General features: G+C 34.5%; 1 protein-coding gene across 2 annotated transcripts in view; it reads right to left on the bottom strand.

Moving 5' to 3' along the window:
• TUSC3 (tumor suppressor candidate 3) overlaps window positions 1-18379 on the bottom strand; it is a 104844-nt gene that overhangs the window by 20784 nt on the left and 65681 nt on the right. For both annotated transcript variants that reach the window (XM_026087481.1, XM_026087480.1), the window contains exon 7: window positions 9331-9394. In XM_026087481.1, the coding sequence (XP_025943266.1) occupies window positions 9331-9394 (64 nt within the window). The remainder of the gene's footprint in view (window positions 1-9330; window positions 9395-18379) is intronic.

Raw genomic sequence — 18379 nt, 5'->3', positions numbered from 1 at the left:
AATCAATTTTATACCAATATAAAATCTCCTAAAGTGAAAAAGAGAGCTTCTTTATTATTTGATTAATTTAATCTTCATTCTAGGAGATTTTCACAAAGATTATCTTTCTAATCCAGAGATAATCTGATGGATCTGCCCTCTTGCAATGTTTTTAGTCATTTGAGAATGGAAAGGCTATATAAAAGCTTTAGGATCAACAGAGAGAAAGATTCTGGAATGCATTTTAATTTGACTGGAACAAGGTAGTCTAAAGATACCTAAGTTTGTACTAGATCGTTAACAAATGTTTATGCCTCTATTTGGGGTTTTTCAGCCTCACTTACATCCTAATTATGCATACTGATGTAGTTTTTTAGGATCACCTTTAAAACTAACTTTGGTGAGATAATTTTTACATTCAATCTTTATGACTTTTTTTGGTTTTGTAAATAATATTTGATGGAATTTTAGGGTTCAAATTCTTATAGTGAAATTCGCCACCATAAAAAATATTTTTTTCTAACCTTACTTACATTTTATAATCTGTTTCTACAAATTTTCTCTCCTAGAGACATACAAATCATGGAAGTATACATATGTCCAGAAGAGGTAGTTGTATAATAGTCCATTAATTTACTTAACGTTAAATATTACCAGAGGTTAAAATAATTGAAAGAATTTTCTTAATAGCATAATTTCTTAACTTTCAAATACAGATACACTCCCTAAAACAAACTGTATTTGAACTATTTGTCAGTATTTATGATGTGATTTCATTTTCTCCCACTCTTCTAACAGTTGTTTACTCTCTTCCAAACACCCACCTTATTTTATTTTCCAGGACTTATTTATTTCAAAAATTATACTTTTTAGTATGCTGTCTCATCTCTTTGTTAGTACACAGTTGATCCTTTCACGTGCACACATCATCTCTTTTGCTCTCTCTAAGCACCTACAGATCTTTTTAAGAATATCACACATTCTTTTTCTATATTATAAGTCATTATCAATAAGACCTAGGCTGGTATTGCACTTTCCCTCACTGTTAAAGACCTGTGGAATACCTTAATCCACACATTTTTTTCTCAGCTGAATGTACTCCAAAACCATTCAATTTAGTAAGAGCCATCTGTGGATCTAAAAGGCCAAAAAACTAATGTTTCCGCATCTTTTAGCCACTGAAACAAATATGTCTCTTAAAAATTAAAATAACCATTAAAAATATAAACTAGTGGCTAAAGAAACCTCTAAAAATATACTGTCCTTGAAAAAGATCATGCTATTGTCTTCAGCCCGTGGTCAGTGAATGTATCTTGGCCTGTGACTAGTGGTCAGATATTTGCAAAAGGCAAACACGAAAAACAGGGTAATTGCCATAGCAGCTGGCAAAAAAATTTGCTTCACAAGAGTTTGTACTTCCAGTGGAAAATTGCAGAGAGCTAGAAATTGAAAATGGTAGAAAAACACTGAACTACAGAGTCAATACATTCATACAGAGGTCACACACCATAATTTGAAGGCAATTCACCAAATACAGTATCCTTCTAATAGCTGGTGAAATAGAATTATATTGTATGCTCTATGTATATTGCATGTTGCTACGATGAATGCCAAGCTGAAAATTTAAAGTTCCTTTGTATTTCACTAACACCTAACAGGCTTTAGAATCTTTCTTAAAAGGTCATATTATGAATTATTTTGAGATCAAAGCAATAGGACAAAGAGGTAATGGAACAAAAGATCAAATACAAAACTTAATTTTTCTAACCAGGATCTCCTTTTGCTTCATTACAGTTTAGGAGGAGTCTGGGAGCCTTCAAAAGAGCCAGAAGAGCCTATGAGATATTTAGTATATCATAGTGGTGGGCAACATAAGTAGAGAGTAAAAACATGTATTAATTTGTGTTTTGCCACTTTGGACATGGATTTCCATAATTAATTAGGAAACGCCTAAAAATTGTGTGCCTTTAGTTATACCTTTTTCCACTGTGTTCTTCTTTCTTATCCTTCAGATCAAACATATAAAAAGCTCACTGATGATAATCTCACTGTTTTAGTTGTCATCTTCTTTCACTTTTACGTAATCTCTGAGGGTCATAATTTGATTCTAGCATGCAYATCTGATAGTCTCTTACTACAAAGAACTAAATAAGGACTGTTCTATTTACTATGACAAAATTTCAAGTTCCTGCCCTCAGTGATTATATTTGCACTAGCCCTACTGACACACAGAATGACATCTTCCATTTTAATTTGTTTTGTGGTTAAGGTTCCTTATACCAAAGAGGCACTTAATACACTTAATTTAATTCATTCTATAGGATAGGAGATGTCTTCCATAATAGGTGTAATTTTAATCTTATATAAAAGATTTGCCTTTTTCTTTGTAACTGATCAGATTTCTTTTTCCTTTTCAATCAACATCTCATACCCACCTACACAGCTGTCACATTAATTCTGTTTTGGGAATTYAAATTAACAAACTGAAGAGAGATTTCCATTTTTACTTAGGTGCATATGTTTTGTCAGCATCAAACTTAAATAAGTTTAATAGTAATAATGAGAAAGATTGTCAGGTTAACAGCAACTGCTAATTCCTATAATAATTCCTTTAAATTTATCACCAACTGTACAAGCAAATAATTTGCTTAGTAACTGAAACCCTTTTGATAATGAAAATATTTACTGCAACTTTTAAACTTAGTATGCATTATAAGGATTTATTATTACTGCAAAAGGAAAGAAACAGGACACATGCCATTCCATTCAATTTCATTCTCAAGGGGATGACACAAACTTGGTGAAAATAGATATATTCATTAGACCTATTGATTAGTGATGTATCAAAGGGACAAATGAAAGAAATCAACTTTCACACAGCTTCTCCGACCTTACTATTCCTTACCTTTTTCCCTATATCTTCACATACAAAGTCATAATTACAGCACAATGCTGCATATTCCAGTGGTAATTTGGCTTACAACAGTCAGCATAGCCTATATTTAGTTATTTTTAATTACAACAATAACACTGATTGTGCAGTTTATTTCATATTGTTCCCCTCAGAAAAAGACAGCTCTTAATCCCACAGTTTTATCTCCTCTGCTTCTGTCTTAATAACCCTACTCCTCACTAACTTTTACACCAATATTTCAATACTCTTTTCTTTAGCTGATTTTACCTTAGCTCTCCAAGAATGTCAAACTACCCTGTATATATATATATATTTTAAGGCCTGATCATTTCCACTGACTCTTATTAACTATGACCCCATTTCTGCCAGGAAAGGGCAGCAAGAACAGACAACAGCTGCCTGAAACAGCATTAGGAAAGAGTTGGACTTTTCAGCTTGGAAAGGAGAAAAGTAAGAGAAATCTATACACTGAATTCTATAAAGCCAAAATTGGAAGGAAAAAGGCAGAAAAAGATTAMGCACTATTTCCCATAACTCAAGAACTAAAATCACCCAATAAAGTTACTGCATGCAAATTACAGGCTAGAAAAACAACCTAAAGGAATAACTTTTGCATGCCACATAAAATTAACACTGAAAATTCACTGCTATGGAATGTTGTGAGTACCATAATTAGTTCAAAAAAGATTAAAAAGAAATGAGAATGTATTCATCAGTGGCTAACAGCTATAATGTTCTGTATGTAACGTCTGGCTCAGAAATCCCTAAATCACTGATTATGGTCGGATGTTTTTTTTCTTATACTCCTTCCCTAACTATCTGCTTAACAGTCACTGTTGGAGACTGGACACTGGTCTAGATACATTCCTGATTTGATCCAATGTATCTGCACTTATGTCCATAGATGTAAACTCTGATGTTAACATGAGAAGATGCTAAATTATATTGTTAAATCATAGTATGTTCAGATACATCCTGTCCTCCTTTTTATGTGGTCGAATTAGGTATCTACCCAACAAATACATTGTCTTAACAGGATTACTTATATGAATAAAGTTATTCATCTGTGCAAATTATGCAGTCCTGGGTCCTCAGAGATCTTCAAACCCTTCAGAAGCAAACACCTTGCACTGTAGGCTGAGCAATATCTAGCATGTTGATAGCTCCAAGTAAGTTACTGCTTTCATATCTGTTTACCAAAAAAAGACTGTATAAATAAACTTATTCTATGCACTTATTTTAAATAACTTTTCTGCAGTCTGCCATATTTATTCAACTGTGGGTATATTTCAGTTTCTGTGATGACTTATTGATCACTTTTTTACTTCTCAAGAAAGTCACAATATTGATATAATTCTACATAAACCCAGAAATTATTATGTGTGTAAATTACACACAGTTGCTTGAAGCAGTGATCATCCGTGTGATCTAGAGATAAATACCTTTATAAATTACATAAAGCTTCATTCTCAATTGCACATGATAACAAATTTCTGTTGCTCCTGGGAAGGAAACCAAAGTTCGCCAATTTCAAAGAAAAATGAAAACAGATGTTTAAAAATACTACTGTATCATTATGCGAGATTAAATCTAACTTCACTTTAAATTTACATCTAAATTCTATTCCTTATTAATTTTCTTCTGCAAGTAAATATATTTAGTTATAATTTATTAAACTATTCCCTGCCCCTCCCCCCAAAAAAAGAAAAAATTGTACCGGACAATCTGTGGCTAGGAATGATCTGTAAAGTAGCATGAATAAAAGTAAAACTTGCCTTTTGTTTTCTCCAAGGCAACAAAAAAGCTGAAACATATTGGATCTCATTATTCAGCCCCATAACATCCCCTTCCTGCCACATTCATCTCAGCCTTACGGCATTGTAATGCCATTGGCTACAACACAATTGACCATCACCATAACAGTTTGGAAAGGAGAATCAGATCCATGTTCTAGAGAAAMTCAACAGGTTGAAATGAAAGAATGAGGAGAGGACAGTAGCTCAAAACCTTGATGCAGAATGTTCTGAAACTATCTCATGACAAACCAACTAATTGTGGGATAGCCAATCTGGACAAAGTTTTTATTTGCGTATGAAAACATTACCAAAGACTCCACTGATTCTACTAGGTTGGCAAAAAAAATCAAATGGAAGTCAAAGCCTTATGGCAGACAAGACTGTTATACACAGTGGCAAGACTACTGCCATGACTTGCAGCTCTGGTGGTTCAGATGGGATGCTAGGAATAGCTTCTTCACTTATGTAATTGCCCAGAGAGGTTATGCAATCTTCATCCTTGGAGTTTTTCAACACTTGGCTAGCCAAAGCCATGGAAGACCTGATTCAGTGTTAGTGATAATCCTGCTTTAAGAAGAAGGTTGGACTATGTGATCTTCAAAGGTCCCTTTTAACCAACATTTATATGATTCCATGATCAGTTATTGAAGTCAACTCTTCACGGCAAGAGAAAAGGGGAGCAGAAAAATAAGAGAAGAATTTGAGTAACAGTTATACTGTCAGCATAATACAAAGCCAGCAAAGTTTCTGTGTAGTAATAGCTAAATACATCACAGTAAGAGAAATGTGCAACACAACAAGCACCATCATATCTGTGCATGTTCCTTCACTCTGATGGCAGATACCCACCCACAAGGGCTTAACTAGCACAGTTTTGGCTGTCAGTTCTATGTATTTGTTCAATACTTGAGATAATAGCCTGTTTCTGAGTGCCATCTGACTGGTGGAGCAGGCATCAGTGTGTGTATTAGCACCAGCTTAGCAACCCTGGATCAGCTTGAACTCGGGCTACTGGATATTTTGCACCATATTCCTACTAATGAGAAAAACTGTATTGGGATGCCAAGACAACTCTGCAGATTTGGATGTATTACAGTTTGGATATACCAGACCTCTGTGTCGCCAGGGTGGAGCTAAACTGTTCTGGACTGAACAGGTCCTGGAACAAGTACAACCACAGCTATGCCATGTTCTACTGGGGTTTGACTGGAGTCACCTCTGCCCACAGCCAACTCAGGCATCTCCCCATGCACTGGGCAGTCATCTTCAAGCTGAATAAATCATCTATGGACAACAGAGACTTGATTCTCTCTCTGTTCCATGAGTGAATTTGACTAAATTACAATGCTAAAGATATGTCTTAACTTGCAGTATCTAGTCTGCAGAGTTTACACTTTAACCAGATGAGACTGATAAATGATGGGAGAAAGTACAATTATCACAAATTCATAGATGGATAAGCCTGGATATCAAGTGATCAAGTTATTTTAAAAAGATCAAACAGCAATTCTGTTGGAGAAATTAAAGATGAAGCCATATTTACAAATTCTTAGCCTCGGCATACGACCACACAACCGTTTCTCCTCAAACAATGCAGTCTAGAACTAACACGTGTAAGTGAAACATACGAAACATCTATAAATCCTCATTCCATAACGTAAAAAGAATAGCATAATTAAGCAGTCTACCTCTTACATAATAAACTATGTTTTTCTCTTTTTAAAAAGCCCATTAATATTTTTTCTTCATTATTCTACAATCTGAAATTCAAAAAGACCTATGTTAAAATAGGGTGATCTTTCTTTCCAACTTCTAAAAGGACTCTTTACTGAAGATGTAAGATACTCTAGACTCCAGCTCCAGTAAGATGGTCCTTGACAGTCATCTCTAAGGAACCCCAGAATCAATCAGGGCCCAGTCTTGGATTTTGGAAATGAACTAATGTCGTCATTCTTCTTCTAAGGGGAAATTCTTCTTGAAATTCTTCTAATTCTTCTTGAATTTTTAATGTGTTCAGAAAGAAAGCATTTAAAATCTAACACACTTGTGGTCTGATCTGTTGCTAAATGCAATGTCAGTATTTTGGCTGTTAGAAAACATGTTATAGAAATAAAATTACTTACAAAAATAATCTTGATAAACAGTAACAGTAGGTTTTTTTAGAAATGTTTTACTGAGGTAGCACTATATGTGCTGTATTATCACAATGACTTTACTTATTTCCACTGTATTACTCCTAAGAGGTAGTAACAATTTGTTAAGACTAAAACTAGTCTTTTTAAATTTTATAAAAATATTGGGTATACACCTAGGATGTACACAGTAACATTGTGTAGATGTTACTGAATTCAATTTAGCTTTTTAATACAATTGAAACAGAATACCTGATACCTTCATAAGTGCTTCCTACCAATGTCCCTTCCTTATGTAGTTATAGCCTTGGAAAAAATAGCAGATCATTATATGGAAATCATCTAGCAGACTGGGTAGAATCACTATCTAAGCTAACAAGAATATAGCAAGAGATACTTGAACAGTTGTGCATTGAATGGAAATTTGTATTTTCTTTTCACATAAAARGTATTAAGAATTCACTTCATAGAGAAATACAACACTCTTTCAGCATCTAGCAGGAAGTGACAATCTTGTCCCTGCTCTTACTACTACTAAGTGAAAAGAAGCAACCAATTGAAGCATTTAAATCTTCAGCATAGTAATGCTTTGCTTTAAAATGCAGTGTATCTCTTAAAAACGAGAGAATAAAGTGAATATGCTACTGTTTATCAATCTGGCATACTTTTTTCTAATTCCTACATTTTATATCTACATTTTCCAAATAAAAATATAATAAAGAAGCAATGAAGCAGCTAATAATTACTACCAGGATTAAAAGGATAAAGAAGTATTAATTCTTTCATGCATAACTGTTAAAATCTGTCAAGACCTCATGTCACTTGTGAAATTTGTGTCCAAAACCTCAGCTCAATAGCATTGAGCCATGAAATGAAACCTTAGAGAATTCTTTTTGCAAGTGACAATAAATAGTCTGACTGAAAATATTCTTTTAGGCAGCTACTTTAATATAGTTAGTCAGCTTCTCACTTTAAAGACCATTTCTGCCAACAAAAAGATAGTACTTTCATGCCTGAGTCAGACATGCAAAATATGTCATAAACAAAAGTTTTGGTTTTCTTAATCTTAACTCCCATTCTCAAGCTGCCAATTTGCAGCCAAACAAGGATTTGTTTTGCATAACATTTGTTTAAATTGTGGGCAGTTTGGGAAAAGCAAAAAACATTAAAAAAAGCATAAAGATGACACCAATAAGCTGCATATTGTTTATTATACAAAATCCTTTTCTTTTAAAATATAATAGCTGTCTCTGTGCACTTAAAGAAAAAAGTATCAAATTAATAATCAGTGAGTTTTGTCTTTGCAATTTTCAGGCAAACCTTTAACTCTCTCTTCCCAAGAAAAGGAGCCCAAATTTAGAAATTATGAACAAATAAATGAGCTTCCAAATCTTTAATTGCTACAATCTCATTTTGACACAATGTTAATCAGGGCATGATCTAAAAACTAGAAAATTCATTAGGGGATACTGCATTTACTCTGAAAAATACGATCATAACTTCGAAATTAAATTTGCTGTGGCTATCCACTGAGCAAATGAGGTTTAACAGGTAGCAAATTGATGTCATGTAACTGAATGGAGTGAAGCAAAAAGATATAACAGATCAGTGTATATCATGGTGTTCTCTTTGGATAGTAAATGCCAAAGACAGAGGTAGCTGGGAAGACAGAGGAAGGGCAGGATCTAAGTCAACATGCCTTCAGGGAGAGGACAAGGCAATAGCTATGATCACTGAACTCTGAGATTTGGCTATTACTTCACAGCTTGGGAAAAGTTATTTTTTCCTCTATTCTCCTTAGAGGAAGGTAATTGTGATGAAATGACTGTGCATTAATGGCGGTTAACGGTGACTACAGTTTTCACTCAATGAACATAGCTGATTAGAAGCGTGACTTAATGAAATCGGAAAGTATTTGAGTATATTTACAGATTATTAAGACATTCACAAAAAATAATTTAGCTCGCTCTGAATCAGTAAGAGTCTTTCTGCCAAGAGACTTGGTATCAGAACAAACAGGACTACGTTATTTATTGTCACAGGAACAAGAGGTAATCTGTTTAGATTAGTTGGAAAAAAAATGGAAAACACAAAGACTACTGGAGGACAAATCACCTTCATACATAACTGGTAAATTCCAGTGTAGAAAACTAGTATGCTCTCCTTGAAAGTTAAAAGAAATAAAATAAATAATTTATAGCTTATCACTTTTAACCTAATAGTGAAAATGAGAAGAAAATTACTTTCTGCTACTGACAAAGATAACAGTGAATGGAAAAACCTTAAGAGTAGTAACCAGGCATTATCATAACAAAGGAGATAACAAAGTACACATTAGTGAAAAGCCATGCCAGTTTTCCTTGGCAGTAAATAGCAACAACACTGAATATTTACTTAATCATATAGTAAGTAGGCCAAAATGCAATACCTGCTCAAAACTTCAAAGATATTCACTGTCAAAGCAAGCTTCAGCTTGCCTTTTTTTATTCAGCACTATTTTGAAGGATACTCAGTAGAAGAATAATATGCGACTCTGCAACAAACTGAGCCTGACTGCTTCCGTGTATGTAACTCTGTAAAATAAAAAGAAAATAAAAAACAATTATCTCTAGAACAAAAAATCCACTGAAAATGGCACAACCAGATGTGTGTGAATCAAAATAAAACCTGTTTTGCATAAAAATGCAGATAACAGCAACAGCTACAGCTGAACAGCACAGTTTATGTACATATATTTAGTAAAAAGGAACGTTAAAAGCAGCGCATATTTAGGCAAAGTACATATATACAGAATGTAGTATTTCATATGCAGTTACATTATGTTGGACTCATTTTCACACTACTGCTAACATGGAGTAAAGAACATACATTTGTTTGCTTAGGAGATACATTTTTGAGAAGGGAGGTGATGAAATCAAAGATGTGCCTTAGCATGGTTTTCACAGAAGTTAAAATCGAACCTTGCAATGTTGTCTTTAAAAAGTCAGCCTATTTTTGTCTTATGCAAATTGAGTGAAGTTTCTTCATACAAAGTCTATTCCACCTTTCTTCCCCATGAAGGCACAGGTATGTCCATAAAAATTCCTAACGCAAAAATAAGATGTCTGGTTTACATGGAGTCGCAAAAAATGCAATGCTAGATGCAAATACTAAATGCCAACCTAACAAAGTCAATTTTTTTAAAATAATTATTGTTAATGGGCTCATTTTGTACATTTATTGTTAAGAACATATAGCATATTATTCAGAAATTGTTAGAATGTCTTTTTCTTAACTAGCTATTGTATCAAAAAAGGAAAGAAAAAATTTGAAGGGCTGCAAATATGTACAAAATGAGGGAGATTTTCTCTCCTCCACTGCTGCATTAATTATATGTAAAATTAAACATATCTATGTTTTCAAAGGGGTGTGTGTGTGTGTGTGTGTGTGTGTGTGTGTGTGTGTGTATCTATATCTATCTATCTATCTATAGATATTTTTTTTCTCATTATTCTGATGCATAGATGCAATTTTCACCCCACTAAAATACACAGAAAAATGCTCGCTCCAAATAAGGGAAAGAAAAGGGAAACCTTTTGTCCTCCTCTTGGTTTCAGGGTTTTGTTTGTTTGTTTTAACTCATACCTTTTGTTTTTATTAATTTTATTCTCAATAGTTCTGCCTGAATACCACCTTTGTCAAGATTCAGAACAATTCAGATTTGACATATTCTGATGTCTCAGCATACAGAAGAATGCCTTGATTCACACTGATTAAATTCTGGTTGATGTACTGTCAAAACATGTAGTTCATAAGATATGATAAAACAGTTTTTATTCAGTGGATGGTTACCTACTGTTTTCAAAATTCAATTATATTATGTTCATTCAAACAACCAATTCAAAGCTAAATCAGGCAAGAACTTCATGTATCTAAATGATTCCATCTCTCAAAAAAACCACCTTTTTTTCTTTAACAAGATAAAAATCACTGATCTCAAAGATTATCTCATTTCAATAGTATATGACAACAATCCAATCTGTACTTCTTGACTGCTTGTCAGGGCTCCTTATAAAACTCACTAAGGCAAAATAGGGTAATATAATGAAGGAAATAGGAATATGTCACATTAAGACAGTTAATGATGAAGTTAAAATGCTACTTAATTGATTGATTCTTAATCACCATTCTTTGCTGTACTGTGCATCGTGGTATAAAGGACCTCTCTGCATTACTCCTGGCATATAAAACTGTCACTAGAACACATCTCCCCTGGCAATACAAATATTCTCATGAGAACATTAACCCAGTCAACCTGATCTTGACCTTTGTATCCAAATATCAGATAAATTAAGGTTGTTTACCCTGTCATTTTTCACAGCATGGTGACTAAACAATGATCCAAAAAAGGTCCTTTCCAGTGGACTCTTGACTTAGTTGTGACCACAGTTATGCGAATAGTGAGCTTCTGTCATTATCCCTCATGCAGCTAAAGCAATACACTTACAGATATAAAAATATGTGTGTGTGTATATATATATGTATGTACGTACATATGTATGTATGTGTAACATATACATACATATGTACATACACATATATATGCATTTGCATTTATCTGAATCCAAGCATGCATTTCATTACAATCATATCATCTTCTGGTCTAAGGCTTTTAATTATTACAATATATACTGTATTTATTAATATAATGTGAACTACTCATAAATAATTTAAATTGCAATTTGGCAAATATATAAACCATTTTGGGTTCTGTTAAGCACAATGAAGAAAGGAATAAATTTTTATATATTCATGCACTTCAGATCTTCAATTCTTTGTTACTTAAAAAAGTAAAAAATAGGCATTTTAAAAGAAAAGTATAACAGGGTCTAGTAACATTATTTRGTTACAAAATACATATATGCATATATACTTTACTACTACCAGCCTTTCGCTGTGACATGCTAAATTGCATCAAAAAGGTACAATGGGAACTAAAGAAATAATTCTGTCTTGAACAGACAACATTATTATCACAGTCTAATCAAACTGACTGGTTGTCACATGACTGTTGAGACTCTAAATGCCTTCTATATTTGTAAAACACTTAGACAAGAGAGGTCATTTTTACTGATATCCTTTAAATTGTACCATATCCATTAAAGCAATTAAAAATTGATTTTCAAAAGTGTCTGAATAATACGAACTGATCTTCCCTTATAAAAGCAATTTGACATCTCCTGTTTTAGCCTCAATTATATACTTCATTAAAATAAATTATTTTTCTCTTTCTATATCTGGTAGCAATTTAAATTACCATAACACCATATATTAAACAGAATCCAAAGTATTTGTATACACACATACACACGTGTGCGCACACACACACAGAACACATACAGAAATCCTTCCCTTCCTCAAGATAATTTACTGTTAAAACTGCTTAGCTTTCTTCCCAAGAGACAGGCAGATTGTTACCCTCCAAAAAAGTAAATTTTATACTACTACTTCTGAAGACACAATTCTATCCRCCACTGGGGAGGAATCACATTTTAGGTGCTAGTCTTAGTCACCCAGCATAGTAATTTTGTTAAAAAATATCACTCAAGTTATTTTGTGGGGCTTCTTGTTTCAATTGGGAATATCAAGTAACTATAAAATATTTAGGTAATGAGACAGGTCAGTCTCATGTGTATCTAGCTGCCAAACCTGTACATTAATGATCTTTTAAAAATGCCAGCAAGTATGCTTTCAAGTAGGAAAATTTTAAGCATGACTCTTCATTAGTTATTCACAGTTGACAAATTGACTGAAAAATTCTCTCTCAATCTGAGGATGATGAGAGTTCTCTAAAGGTAAACACACTTGAAAGAGGTACATGTACAGAGTATTTACAATGCAAAACACTATAGTACTCAAGGCCCAGTTGAAATGCCACAAAGAATAGGGTAAAAGCTATAAAAAATAATTTCATTTTCAATGTTTTTATTTCTAAACATAACCCGATCTAAAAAATTTAAGTCTTGTCTATTTGAGAAGACACATTTTGCTATGTTACAGCAGCGGTATGGATCATTTGAAGTAATGAACTAGCAGGGTTGTCAGTACAATGATATAACAAGGACATGACTATTGGAAAAACATTCTCAATCAGGAATCTTCACCCGCCTGTTCATTAAATCCCCAAAGTAACGAACTTTATTGCATGATGCTATATGTGTATATTTTTCTCAGCATTTTTTAATTTGAGGCTTTTCCAGGAGCTGTTTGTGAAGCTCTCAAGGTATGAAGGGCATTACCAGCTAGCTGGAGCAGCTGAAGTCCAGCGCCTAAAAAGAAAAGTCTTTAAGAAGCCAAAATCATGAAACCATAAAGATCTCTTTACCGCTATTAATCAGATGACAGACACAATCCTAACTAAAACCTGACACTCAGTCATGAAAGAAAAACAGCATGGATTAGAAAAAATTTATTTGCAAATGCTGAAACCTGAACCAACCTAAAATGAACAACCCCAAACCTAAAACAGACAAAACCTGGCTAGAAGACCTAAATCAGAGACTATAATTTGAAAACTAGCTGATGAATATGAATTTTGGGCTAAGCATCTCAAGGGGTATAATGTTACATCTCTATATTTTTTAATGTGAGTTGCTAAAGGCATAGTCTTGCTTGCAAGGAAGAAGGAAGTTCTTTGATATAATTCTGAAGATATTATATGTATATAAAAAGCTAGTAAGACACAATTGTTGCCTGCTGCTCTTTCCCCAAGGAGAGGAGAGGAACGGATACAGGCAAAGTGAGCAGCCATCTTTATTTAAGACAGAGAAAGACTTCAGGTAAACTTGAGAGAGAGAGAGAGAGATATGGAAGCTAGGTGAAATGTTAAACAAGATAGATGTTCACTGTCCAGTAWTTTTAATTTCTCATTTATCTTTTAGTTTCTTTGTTCCATTATTACAAATCTGTTTAGGCAGATTATTCCYAAAATTTGCCTAGTAATAAACCTAACTCTGGGTGATCATGACACTTCTCAAATAGCTTTCCAAGACATTATTCCCAGAATATTCAAAGCGACAGGGTGTATCTCTACAGAAGTTGCAGGTCAGTCAGAGAAATAGTAGTGAAGAAGTCAAAGAGAGTTTTCCAGTGACAAAGGTTAACCAAAAAAACTTCCATTCAATGATATGACGAGAATCACCTCAAGTTATGAAAGTACTTCACTACACTTCTAATGAAAAATGGATCGTAATATTTGGTGAAAAGCATTACAGGGTGTGTTTTTGCAAATAAATTTTCAGACAGATGTTCTGAACAGCAGACAATAAGCAAGCAGAGTAGAAGTTTTTAGAATACAGAAGATAATTAGTTCATGTAAAAATGATGGCAAATAGCTTTACCTGAAGACACAATAGTGAGAGTTGTGTGGCAATTGTTCTTGTGTCTTATCCTACAGGCACATGATGACATYGTAAGGCCACTCAAGACACACAGATTTTATTTGAATAGATATATATTTATGCATATGAACCTGCACACAGCAGACTTGTATACTGCAATGGCCATTGATGACTCAAATTTCAAAATGCATGGCCATCTGGAACTCCTATTTACCTAAAATAGAGCACATTTTAAAGACAGTAATTTTTAAAGGAATTTTAATTTTGACAAATTGACTTTCCAACAGTTCTCAACCAGTTTTCTGCATACTTTTTTGTGGTTCCACAGCAGCTTTTAATCAGGTAAAGTTCTTGAATTTATATCCAGATAATCAAAATAAAGGATCTGGTCACATATATTTTCAGTGAGATGTCATTATTTCACACTTCTTCTGTAAGAAGACTGCTGAACTGCCTACATACAAGACATAATTCTTGTGAAATTTTACTTGAGACTATGAACTAACTATTAAATGACTGAGAAGTAARGTTTCTGGCTTTGCTATCTTCTCTGCTTCTTGACACTGAAGCCATTTAACATCTGGAAGCTCTGTAAAGTACATCTGGCTGTAAATGCTCTATGCAAGTGCTTTAAACAAATACATGGATAAACTCAGTATTTCTCTTTAATTTCAGGGGTATCAAGAGAGAGGACCATATAAGATGCAAAGCCAAAGCCCATTAGAATAGATGCAGCCATGATTTAAGCAGAAGAGCTGTGCAGACACACGATTACCACAAGTGGTGCAAACGCAAATGCTACACTGGCAGGACTAATAGTGGAACGGAAATGCAAGTGAGTGATATTTTGAACAACTGGTCCCTTTCCAGCTTTAACGTTCTACTACCTTGGGTCTGACTGCACAGAAGCCATTTGAATTGCTAACCGAAATAATCAAGTCCCCACATCAGGCCATTTTGTTTGGCAGCTAGAAACAATTGTTCAATGCATACAAATTTCTACAAAGCAGTGTTAAATATTTATCTACTGTTCCTAAACTCATTAAATATTTAGWGTTATTGAACTGCAGATGCCACATATAAATAATCCCTTGCTATGAGAGTCAAGGATAACAACTATGTAATATATTTTTAGATTTCCCTACATACTGCATATGCTTGTGATTTCCATTCAAGAGTGATAATTGTCATTGTTCAGAAAGACACTTGCATTAAATGCAATCTCTGCTCTTTCCTTCCTTTCTGTTATGCAATGTAAATAAAATAGAAACAAAGTAATTGGAAATAAAGCCTTGTTAGTTGTATTTTAATTCTTAATGCAATAGAATTAACTTCTGGTGTAGTTCACATCAAAACTGAAACACGATCCTGTATTTCAGGTGCCCCAATACTCCTTCCTAAAATAAATACCACAATGTTTATTTTGTAAGAGTATGTGCATGAAGAATGCCAGGGTGCAGGGAATTAATTAAACTGAGTTTGATTTCATAATAGCATGCCACAAAAAGCTATTTCCTGAAATATTATTACTATGGATAATTGAGAAATAGCTTGCCCTGACTTTACAAGACATGACACATGTCTAAAAGCATATTTGAGACCAAAAATATCTGAATCAAAAGCAGACTACTGCAATAGCCAAGGTGTGTATTTTTCATTTCATACCAWACTTTCTAAATATATTTCATTATTTGATCTATTCTATTTAGCTCATAGCTCACTTATTTGAAAATTAAAAGGTTATTTCACTTATGACACAGAGCATTTTTTTTTAAGAACTAAACATACAAAACAGAATAAGCTACAAAAGAGTACATTACATTTGTCAGCGATTGTATTTGTCACTTACAYTGTGTCTGGAATTTCTTGGACTAAATATTCTGGCAAGTAGTTTCTATTAAGGTATGCAAGCAGATGTTCAGATTTAGCTAACTGAATAAATCCTGAGGAACTACTGTATATAATGTGAGAAACTGTTGGATGTAACAAATAACAGACTTAGAAGCTGACAAAAATTAGTGATTGCACTGTGAGGAATGGTTGGATTTCACAGATGGTTAAGGTGAAGTTAGATGAGAGATGGCCAATTTCCACAAAAAAACAAAGGGAGCCTTCACAGCCTTTGGGGAAATCAAATCTTGCAAGACTGGTGCTACCTTGGTAACAGTATCAATAACACCATGTAAGGCCAAGATGTCACCTTTTCAAAAATACCAAATTTTATTATGGATGCAGCAAAATTGGGGCTAATGGGCAAAATGTAATTAGGGGCCGTGTGCTTATTCGGGAGGAGAAAATTGCAGAGGAAAGGAAGGAACAAGGTGGAGAGAGAAAGAACAAGCATGGAAAATGGAGAGAAGGAGGGACAGAAGGGGCCAGTCCAGCGTAAGCAGGCTGCTGGTCAATACACTTGTCTGAGCCCTGTACCTGATCACTGCAGTCTGTCCTATCTTCTTATTAGACTTATGCCTGACTATTCATCTATTCTCTCTGTGTGTGCCTGCCAGCAAACTTCAAGCTGGACTAGCTGGTGAGTAGGACAACATGTCTAGATGCCAACAACTAGAGACAGGGGACATGGGTGATGGGGCCCTTAGGTCTGGGGGCCAGCAGCTGTAGGGGCTGTCATCTGCAGGCCACTGATGGACCAAGTGTGTATGGAGGGGTGTGCGTGCACAAGAGACTGCTGGCAAGTTCTATCTTGATCAGCCCAACAGAAGGAGCAGGATTAGGCTGTGTTGTTCACATTTATGAGAAGACTGTTTATATGACTGCTGGTTGAGGCGCTGCTCTCTGTGTTGATTCGTGAGGCCAGCCGTGTTAGTGCTGTGTGTATCTACATCTTTGCAGAACCAGCTCAGGTGCCTTCCTGGCTGGACCTCAGGGAACTGCGGCAGCTTGGCTCTGTGGGGCTGGGACGGGAGGCACTCTGGGGTCTCAGAGCCCACTGCTTTGGCCCTAGCAAACTGAGAAGGAGCACTCCTCTGGGACCCAAAGTTTACGGGATTTGGTTTCTCTTTACAGTTTCTTTTTTTCTTTGATAGTTTAGATACAGAGGAAAATAAACTGGTTGAAGTATGGAGGCATGGACTAACTAGCTGTCCAACTTTGAAACTGCTTGTTGACCTTATGAAAAGGAGAAGGAAAAAGTGCTTCTGGAAACTTTGTAAGTGTATCCAGGTGGATATAAAAACAGAATTCCTGATTACACATCCTGTCTACTTTAGGTTTTATCACCAATCTAGCCCTACTTTTTACCAGATGTTTGTTCTGGACCAGATTCTGTTCAACACTGCTTTTGACTGCTCATGGTCTAAGACCCTATTCTTTGAGAGAAAAGGTGGGAGAACACTATCAACAAGTTCCTGTAAATTACACTAAAGTTTCCAAGGTTTTGGACTCTTCTAAAATGCAAAGGATAATAGTTAAATTCTTATCTCAACAGCTTAAAAATGTTTTTTAAATATCAAAACTTATTTTTACTCCAATCTGTCCCTCATCTTTTTCTCTCAAGACTAAAGAGCTCTTTCTGTAGCAGCTTTCTGTAATTTCACCTTCCTCAGTTATACCTAAATCAGCAACACAAAACCACAATATATTGGCAACTCTTTTAAAGCAAATAATCTTTGAAGCTATAAGACTTTCAGTCTATCTTCTAGTCCTGCAAGGAAATGGTGGAAGGGGTGGGAGGAGAGAAGGAGAAATAACAGAACAAACGTTACATGTTAGGAAATTATCCTACTCACCTCTCCACTTCAGCCCTTTTTCTCTTCCCACAGCATAGTTTATACTATTTCTTTGAAGGAAATGCCTTTTGACAATGTCTACAGAGTTAAAGGTTCTATGTCACATTATATTTATTGAGATGATTTTCCTACAACATATTTAAAAGGTTATTTTAAAGGCTGGGATTTTTATTCAAAGAAATCTACATTCTTTAATTAGTCATTTTCTTGTGCATCTATTCAACTTCTAATATACTGCATTGTAAGATTAATGTTAACCATAGATTCACACAGCGTTTTTCTCACATCTCTCCTCATTATTGACTTAACTTTGTAAACCTCTAAAAAATGCCTAAAACCAAAACTAATTCTAAATTTTCTGTTCAGAGTTGTCAAATTTGTTATATTTACAGGACAAGAACAAGGAAGCTTCAAATATCTCAGTATGGTTTTG

Source organism: Apteryx rowi, unplaced genomic scaffold, assembly GCF_003343035.1.
Source record: "Apteryx rowi isolate R43461 unplaced genomic scaffold, aptRow1 scaffold_719, whole genome shotgun sequence".
Classification (NCBI taxonomy): Eukaryota; Metazoa; Chordata; class Aves; order Apterygiformes; family Apterygidae; genus Apteryx; species Apteryx rowi.
The sequence above is the reverse complement of the archived record's forward strand: the minus strand, read 5'-3'. Positions and strand labels throughout refer to the sequence as shown.